This window comes from Hydra vulgaris, chromosome 13 (genome assembly GCF_038396675.1).
Source record: "Hydra vulgaris chromosome 13, alternate assembly HydraT2T_AEP".
In the NCBI taxonomy this organism is placed as follows: domain Eukaryota; kingdom Metazoa; phylum Cnidaria; class Hydrozoa; order Anthoathecata; family Hydridae; genus Hydra; species Hydra vulgaris.
Window position 1 is genome coordinate 54,034,417 of NC_088932.1, and position 10,387 is coordinate 54,044,803.

Here is a 10,387-nt window from a genome sequence, read left to right on the forward strand (position 1 = left end):
TAAGGTCTTCTGATATTATTAGAGAACTTGAATTACCAGAAAAGCCAAAAAAATAATGAAAGTATTATTACATTAAAGTAAAAATTTAGAAAAAATATTGACAATGTTACATATTAATACATTGATTTTAATAAACACAATTTTAAAGATTGTTTATAGAGCATTTCTATGTTTTTGAATGTTATTTTTATTTCACAAGATAAGTTATTTACTTGATAAAAATTATTAAAAAAAAAATTTTTCGTTGATACTTTTCGATTATTTTTATTCTTTGATAAGTTAAATAATAATAAGAATCGAGTCACTGTTTTAATTTCTCCTACAAAACTTCTCGTAGATGTTTTGGAACCATTTTCCTCATTATGATTTTACATTTAATCATATACCTAAAGATCATTTTGTTAAAAGGTAATATTGTAAAGTAAAGTAAGATCCAATAATGTCTATAAAATTTTTTTGTTTTATTTGTAAAGAGATATTGCAAACAAATTCAATAACAACATTCCACTGTCACACCTGTGCTGAGAATTTGGGGTGTTGTTCCCTATAACATGGACATGCTGATGAGCTTCTGAAACCTGTTAAATGGCTGAGTTGGTAAAATCTTGTGATCCTTGAACACATCTAGTCCATTAAATACAAGTAGACAAAGTTTCTTTTGAAGGACCTTTAATTACTTGACAGTTCAAAGAAAAATATCCTTTTCTGTTTTGATACAATTCTGTATTTTCTCCCTCAGGACTTGTTATAGAATATGCTCCATCTATTGTTCCAATATATCCTGGAAATCATTAAAGTTTGTAAAATCTAAAAAATTTAGAAATACTGTTTATATATAAATAAAACTTTAATTTTATAGAAAGAAACAAAAACTGATATATATCCTCTATTGTATTACCCACATACACGCGCGCGCATGCACACACACATACATAAATATATATATATGTGTGTGTATAAATATTTAATTAAATGTTATAGCTACTAATGTCAGGTAGGCCAAGGGCAAATAAATTGTAATAAATATTTAGGGCTTGACAAACATGTAAATGGTTGAAAAAAAGGCTTTTTTTGTTTGATTCTTGAATTTTTGTGTGCTTAAAAGCAAATTCATATCTTTCAATCGATTAGCTTCAATAGCAATTTTGTTAATGGCTTGATTCGCCAACACACAACTCTTAAAGTTAGGAAGTGCTATTATTCTGTTAACTCTCAAAGATTTATCAATGTTAATCCAGCTAAAATCATTAATTAAAGATGATGGTGCTAATCCAACATGTATCTTCCATGCTTGGGTTCTAATAGCCATTTAATAGTTTTGATCTAACGATAACAGATTCCATTTTTTTAGGATCGGTCTTGTGTGTACCTTGTCCGGACCAATAATCTGTAGAGCTTTCTTTTGTCGTAAACATTTGTGTTGCATAATTTTTTTTTATTTTGAATACTGTTTCCCCAAATTTCAACACCATACAATAAATGGCTTCTGATTAAAGCATTGTATAAAACAATTTTAGATTTACTAGGCAATAGTTTATTGAACTTTCTAAGTAGGTAGATGCTTATACTTATCTTTTTTGATGCTTCTACTATATGGTGATGCCATTTCATTTTCACCTTGGATAACCTTTTATATGATATATATCCTCTATAGAATTACACACATACACACACACACACACACACACACACACACACACATAATTACATATCTAATAATTTTATAAATATAAACTATACTTATATTATATATATAAATATATTTTAAGTATAAACTGTACATATTATTATATGTACAGTTTTTACTTAAAAGCTGTTATTAATTAATTAATAGCATCTTAATTATAAACTTATGTGTGCATATATATATATATATATACATATATATATATATATATATATATATATATATATATATATATATATATATACATATATATATATATATATATATATATATATATATATATATATATATATATATATATATATATATATATATATAACTACTAAAATAAAAATTACTGAAACAGTTTAAATAAATAGTAAATGATGTTAAATATACTTTAAACAATTTTCAATAAATATTTAGTATTCAATAAGTAGCGTAGTATATTTGTAATTGCAATTTGAATGTTTATTAAAATCATAAATGAAATAGTTTTTCAAAGTGTTACTTAATTAGCATACGCCTACGTTTACCGCCAAATTCATGTATTTATAGAAATGCCTTTTACAATAAGACACTTTTTTAAATTAACTCATTGCCTTCAGATAAAACTAAACAAGGTGAATGCAAACAAATTGATATTTAAAATTAATTATAATGGCACCAATTTTAACTGGGAAGGAGGTGGGGGGTAGTAAACAACCGGGGTTGATATTTGACTGGGGCCAGGTTTGATAAAATATAGCTGGGGCCGGGTTTGTGACCGGGGTTGCATAAACATTTATACATTCTAAAGTATTTTTTTTTTATTCAAATTTCATGTTATATTTTGTGTATATATATATATATATATATATATATATATATATATATATATATATGTATATGTATATATATATATGTATATATATATATATATATATATATATATATATATATATATATATATATATATATAATATATATATATATATGCATATATAAACATCATTATGATCAACATGATTATCACAGTCATCATCGTGATCATTATCATTATGATCACAATCATCATCATCAACAGCATAAAATAGGAATGCTAAACCCTGATGATGATGATTATGATCATCATGATCATCATCAGACTTTAGCCTTCCTCTTTTATACTGTTTCTTTAATATAAACAATCTAGAGCATTTTTTTTCTTAGCTAAAGCTCATTCATACAATATGTAAGGCACTCCCTTCAAGTTTTCTTACTACCACTATAATTTTCTACTGAAGCTGCTACCTCTCTACATGCTGAAGCCTAAATTACTTTAATCTTTTCTAACAAAGGTTGTTCGTTACAATGTTTTTTCAAATGTCTAAGATTATGCCTTCTTTTTTTGTCTTGCTTAAGTCACACCACACATTCATCTGATTGTCTTCTCGTTTGGCAAATACTAATCCATATAAATACTAAAGTTTATATAAAAATTAAAGGATATTGTATGCCGGCATCTAAATAAATAGCAAACATATGTTTATATCCATAATATGTATGCATAAAGTGCATCTTGGAAGCTTTTATTCCTTCTGGAATAAAAATTTGGATAGAACAAGCAGCTGATTTTTAATCCAATCTCTCTACTGTAACAGCCCAAGACTTGCAGTGGTTTGTGGATTTTAAGTTTGGATTTAAAATCCAATTTTTGTTAGTCTACAAAACTCATTTATTTACTGAAAAAAAATATTTTAATATTGTTGGCATTCCTATATTGATAAATAGTAACCTTCTTACCTTCACATTGTAAATGTAATTAGACCTGCTTTATCTGCCAAGCTTGAGCCACTCTCCCATTGTTGTAAGGTTACGTTTCTTTCTTTTTTCTACAAATACAGCTATGGTTAATGCTTAAACAAGCTATTATCTATATTATGATAAACCAAAACTCATTCTTGCTTATTTCTTATTCAACAAGTTGCATTCTTTTACTGTATCTGCCCGTTCATGCTATAAGAACTTTTATTAACCCAGTTTTTTTCGTTTTTAAACCATAATGCGTTGTTATTTTTTGATTTTAAAAACTTTTATTAATCCAGCTTTTTTCCTTGCTCACCAAAAAAACCTTATAACTATTAGCCATCTTCATGTTTTTCTTTTTTATACAACTTACAACTTTTCAAGTCTTCATTTAACCATTTCCTACTATTTTTACTTATTCTCTATTTTAAAGTAACTCATAACTTAATAGTGGTTGCTTGCAATCTTGTAGGAAGTAAATTAGAGTTTAAAAATATATAAGTATATGCCAGTATTTAATAAGTAGTAAATGTAAGCATAAAGTTATAAAGTATTATAAATTTTTTTCTAGTCCCGGCTATCAACCCCTTTGTTTAAAAAAAGTCTTATTTTTAGCCAGGGCTGAGGCCCCAGTCACTTACTGGGGGGTGAGGGAGTGGGAAAAGCTACTTAAAGAACATTCTCCCTCCCCCTCCCCAGTCCATGTCACTGAAAAAAAATGATGTCCTTATATAAACCTGGGTTTGTTGCAGAGATTATTATAATTAATTGTATATTAGATAGATGTGTTGAGGCTAAGGCTATCACTTTCGACATTGCTAAAGTCTTTGATAAAGTTTGGCATGCTGGTCTTCTCCATATGCTCTTTTCTTACAGTGTATCATGTAATATTTTTAAGATTATTGAATGCTTCCTTACCAATCACATTATAAAAGTTGTCCTTGATGGACAGCACTCTTCTTCATTTCCTGTAACATCAGGAATTCCTCAAGGTTCATACCTTCACCCTATACTTTTTTAAATTTACAATAATGATCTCCCAGAAATTTTAAGGTGTTTGCTGACTATACTGCCATTTACTCTTGACTTGATAAGAAGTTCTGATTGCTTGGATCAGGCATCTGAGGTTGAAAAGGATCTCACTTCTGCTACAACATGGGGCTCTCTTAACTTTAACTCAGATCAAATTCATTTTTCTTCAACTAATTGTTATTGCAACAGTCTAGATCTTCTTACATTTTTAACTTCCAATCTTTCTAGGAAACCAAATATAGAATTAGTAAAATTGGCAATTCCTAATCTCTTTATCTTGCCACTTTCTTACTCAGAATTCTATTTTTTATCTCTATAAATCTCTAATTCGTCCTTCTATGGAATACTGTTGCCATATTTGAGGCAGATCTTCTAATGATGCCCTTTCTCTTTTAGACAAGGTGCACAAATGCATTGTAAACATAGTTGAACCTACTCTAGCAGCCAACCTCCAATCATTGTCACATTGTCATAATGTTGCTTCTCTTTCTCTTTTCTATAAATACTCTAATGGGCACTGCTCTAAAAAGCTAGTGTCTCTTATGTCATCTACAAAAATTCATTCTCATGTTACTTGTCATTCAATTAAGTCTCACCCTTTTACTGTGACTGTTTTAAAGTGCTCCAAAATCTTTTATTCGTCTAGTTTTTTTCCTTCAACATCAGTTCTTTGGAATTTGCTCCCTTCATCTTGTTTTCCTGATTCATATAATTTGCAATCTTTAAAATTGTCTGTGAATTGTTATCTTGATTTTTAAACTTCATCTTTTCTCTTCCAGTAACTTCCAACTCTAATAGTGGTTGCTTGCAGCCTTTTACAGCCATTTATATTATGCAAAAAAACGCTTTTAAATGATTTTAAAACTATTTTAGTTTCAGTTTTTTAAGTTAATTTATTAAGTTAAAAAGTTAATTTTTTCTTTCTTTGGGCCAATGCGGTGAAAATGTTTTTGATGCATAGCTTGGTATGATGGTGGTGGGTTAGCTTTCAATAGTGATCATTGTCGTGGCATGAAAAAAATTGTGTAGTGTTGTACAGAAAAAATATGTGTGTGTATGTTTATTAGGGTGTCCCTAAAAACAATATTGTTTTTTTTTAAAAAAAAGGCAACTATTGTAATGTTGTGCAATTATTCAGTTAAATATTGTTCAGTTGGAAAACTTTGAATGATATTATTAAATTTATTAAATTAAATATTAAATTAAATATTAAATTAAAATATTAAATTAAATTATAATAAATATTGAATTAAATAAATATTATAATAAATATTAAATTAAATAAATTAGATTAAATAAATTAAATTAAATTAAATAAATATTAAATTAAAGTAAACATCATACTTAAGTATGATGTCATGATTGATGACATCATACTGGAAGAGGGATTAGAAAAAATGAGTGTGCATACATTGACTTGCCAGTTAAAGCGCTGGGAGCAAGGGCTTTATTTACTTTTTAACTTATCACGAATTAAAGTACAAACAAAAGTTATTTGTACTTTAAGTTGTGATAACATGTTGTGTTGACCTAAACACACTGATTATGGTTGACAATTAATTTGTCAAATCTAGATTGATTTAAATTATCAATTAAAAGTCCTGACATTATTATTGTCATGTATATCATTCATTATCATGTATTGAAAATAAAAATTTTGTAGTATAAACCTAAACTAAGCTATATCACCATACACATCTGAAATATTATAATGCATTGAAGGAATTGTTTTAATTATTATATTTAAAACAATACAAATAAAATATCATGCTTGAAAATTCAGCAACAGATTTTATCAAATACTTTTGAGAGTAATGTAAGTTTAAGATAAATTTGTATATTGAGAAATTCTTAAAGAATTATGCGTGTATTAGATTAGTTATCATAAATGTTCTCGTCCCAAAATAACCTGTGACACCATTATCTATTGCTTTTAGCAACAATGATCTGATTTCACTAAGGGTATTAAAATTAAGAAAAGTCATGTAGAACTAGTTAAAGACATTTCTTCCAAACACCTTGCACCTACAAAATAACTTAAGTACTAATTTAGTTATTTCAGTTACCATTTTAAATATTAGCAGGCTAAAGGAGACTTTTTTTTGGAGACCAAACCAGACTTTTTTTTGCTTAAAAGAAGCAAAACTTCCTTTAAAAGACTTGTGAATCATTGTACTAAATGTAATTTTGTAGGAAATATATTTTATTACTACATTTATTATTGAATTTATAATTTAAATAATAAAATTTGCTTAAAAGAAAGATTTTATTTCATTAATAACAATTCTTCAGGTTATCATTTGGTTGCAAACCTGCATATCTACTGTTTAAAACCTTTGAAGAAATGCCATATTACAGTTTATCATTAACTTTTCCATTTGTATGTTTCCAAGAACAATTCAAGTGATTTTATTTTAACACTTTAGTATTAGGGATTTGTTGAAGTGTTCCCTTCACAATTTGAGGATCTTGTTTTTAATTTAAGGTAAATTTCCCATTAGTGATAAAAAATACTTTTCCAAAGTAAAAAAATAAATTATTTAAGATTTAAATTTTTTTCATGTTTGTTCTTAAAGATATAATTAATCACCTAATTTTTAACTCCAATAAAATATACTTAAAATACTATAATATTACTTATCAATCAGTTATACAATAATTGTAAAATAGATAAAAGTTAGTTAAACAACATTGGTGGAGCATAGAGTAGGAGTCGTAAACAGTTAAGTTGATTATGAGCTTAATCTACCTTTAGATATTAAGTTGATATCTATAATAAGTAGGTTAACAATTAATGCAGTGGATTGGGAACTAGGCTAGAATATTCAGAGTCCACTCTTTGGAAGTGCGCTTAACCTGTTTCTCCACGCAGTGACTTTGTTTAACAAGATGTTTAGAATTGAGGGTTGAGACATTGGGTTGCAAAAAAAAAATTTGAGTAGACTACAGTGGCCCCTCAGAGGTGAAGCTTTGGAAGAAGTAAATTTATATATATACATATATATATATATATATATATATATATATATATATATATATATATATATATATATATATATATATATGTATATATATAAATCAGTCATTAATAAAAAATTGTTTTTAAAAGAAAAGCATTATATTAATCTGACTTTGATTGATTAGTTAAATGTTTTTAGTTTAATGTTTAATACAGTAATAATACAATTGTATATGTAATACAATTTGGTATAAATTTTTCTAATGTTGTTATCAAAGAAAAATACTTTTGATACACAAAACAGGTTACTGTAAAAATTTGTTAAAATTCTTCTGCAATGATGCATATACCTCACATAAGTGCAGACCAAGTTTCTTACCTGTGACAATGGAAACTTATATAGGAAAAGTAATACACTAATATAAAAAACTATAATTTATTTTTGTGAGTTATTTAAATAAGAAAATGGCATTATGGAAACCCAAACTACAATTGTGGAGTTGATTTAAAAGCAAACAAACTTCATTATTAAGAATTAAAGACCGTTGCACCATTAATAGCATTTAGTTTGTCCTTGTGAAAATAAAAACATTTGTCTCATTTTAAATCACGTACAGCTTTTGTGCTAGCCTGTTTAGCAAAGAATTTTATATACACATTTTTATTGTTAAAATGTTTAAAATCTTGTATATGTAAACTATTTTAAAGCTTGTTACCTGTTTCAGCCTTCAAAAGGTATAGTTGTCTAATCTTGTATGGCGACTGTACCAATACACCACTGTGAGTTTTCTAAAATAAAATGAAAGTTAATTTATCATGCTCTCAAAACTTTATTTTTCTAAATTGCTGTTCTTTTAAGTTCCGTAATAGGAATGATATGCAGGAAAGTATTTTTATTTTTACATTGGATGTAAAAAAATTAGTTAGTTTTTCTATGAAATTTGAAGATAAAGTGTTTAGCTTTTTTAAACCTACGCTTAAAAATGTGAATTAATGGGTTATATCTGGTTAAAAACAACTTTTTCCATTCAGTTTTATTCTGCAGGCACAACTTATGCTGGTTATTATATTTTAATTTTTTTTAATATTGACTTCTTTTCCTTTACCTTTTTATACTACTACTAAAAGTACAGAATCGCTTAATTATTAAATTTAACAATTGGTACAAATTGGTATAGTTGCCTAGATTAATTTAATTGAGCTAAAATCAATTAAAACTTCAAAAACAACACTCTTTGTATCCTTTTGATAAAGAGGTTTTTAATAAGTGGTATTGCTATAGTCTAATGCGAGGTGGTAGTAACGTGGCAAATTTTATTTTTTTAAATAAAATTCTTAAAAATTTTACAAGGAAAATTCTTTGAATACTTTTTGTGTTATAAAGTTTTTTATATTGACGTTATTTAATGTTGCTATATAATATTCATTTAGCATTGAAAAGTGCCACAAAATCTCCTCACCAGTTTTGGTAATTCACGGCACAGAAGATGAAGTTATAGATTTTTCTCATGGATTGGCTATTTATGAAAAATCTCCTAAAGCAGTCGAACCTTTGTGGGTTGAAGGTGCCGGTCACAATGATGTTGAGCTGTATGGTCAATACTTAGAAAGATTAAAACAATTTGTTCAGTATGATCTTGTTAAAGAATGATATTTTTTTTTTCTGTTTTACGAACGTCGCGAATTTTTTTTTATTTGATCATATTTGTCTCATCAAAATAAATATTCTTTTATTCCTGACAATTTTCAAGTGTGTTTGTAAATAATAATATACATAAATATATATATATATATATATATATATATATATATATATATATATATATATATATATATATATATATATATATCGTTAGTTTTCATTTTAGTAGTGATAATCGTAACAAACTTATTAATTTTTTTATTAACCAATCCACTTTGAAACTACATATAAAATATTATTGCTTAACTTTTTTTTTTTTACACTTTTTTAAAATCTATTTTAAAATAAAGTATGCATAAAAGTTATTGACAAGTCACTAAAAGACTTGAAATTTAAGTTTGTTTAAATAAAATTATATTAGCAGTGTTTATTGGAATAATATTCATACACTTTTCATTTATAACAATATTTTTGATGTACATATCTATTATTTGTTTTTAGTTTCTTTTTGCTTTCTAAGTGAAAAAGCTAGAAATTTTCAGTCTTTTCTACAGAAGTTTATTTATTTGTTTTGTTATTATGTAAACTTCTAATTTAACTTATATTCAATAGTTTTGTTTTTTATTTGCCGAGGGTGATTGGCGCTAATTACTTAAAAAAGCTCCACTCTCATTTCAACTTAAATCGTCAAAATAAAATCCAAATCCTCTGTAAGTAATTAAAATTTGTTATAATACAAATGATCTTACCAGAACAACAAATTCTGTAGTGGTGTAGTGGTAAAGGCTTTGCAACGTTAATAAGGCGTATTTTAAATGTTTAACATATAAATACGTTTTAGTACGTTTATATTATAGTTCTAAAACACGTCTTTTGCCCACTAGAAAAAATAAGTTCCATCTTCGTCACGTGCCTGTTAGTACTGCGCTCAACTTGTTTATCCGCGCAGCAGCTTAGTTTGTCAAAGCTCTGAGTTAATATACGGTTTTCGAAATTTTTAAAAGTTGTAACTAGTGATCGACCAAAATTCTGTTTTGGTATCGGTTTCGGACGAAATTTTAGTTTCGGTTTTTTTTATAAATTCGGTAAAAAGCAAAAAATTTCGGTTGAAACACATACCGAAAAATTTGTAAGATTTTAAATTTTTATCTTATTTAGAAAAATAGTTACTTTTGAGTATTTTCACAAAACATTTTGAGAATTATCACAAAAGTTTTAAGAATTTTCACGAAATACCTCGAAAAGTTCTTGTTTTGCAGAGAAAATTGAAACCAGTTGTTAACTTTCGCTATTAACTTAGAATGCCAACTTATGTATTAAA

The 10,387-nt window shown here is 26.6% G+C and overlaps 1 protein-coding gene across 1 annotated transcript in view; it reads left to right on the forward strand.

Annotated features, from left to right (window-relative positions):
- LOC100209061 (alpha/beta hydrolase domain-containing protein 17B) overlaps positions 1-9,677 on the forward strand; it is a 29,192-nt gene extending 19,515 nt beyond the window's left edge. The window contains exon 2 of the mRNA XM_065816855.1: positions 8,856-9,677. Within this exon, the coding sequence (XP_065672927.1) occupies positions 8,856-9,075 (220 nt within the window). The 3' untranslated portion in view covers positions 9,076-9,677. The remainder of the gene's footprint in view (positions 1-8,855) is intronic.
- The last annotated feature ends 710 nt before the right edge of the window (positions 9,678-10,387 follow it).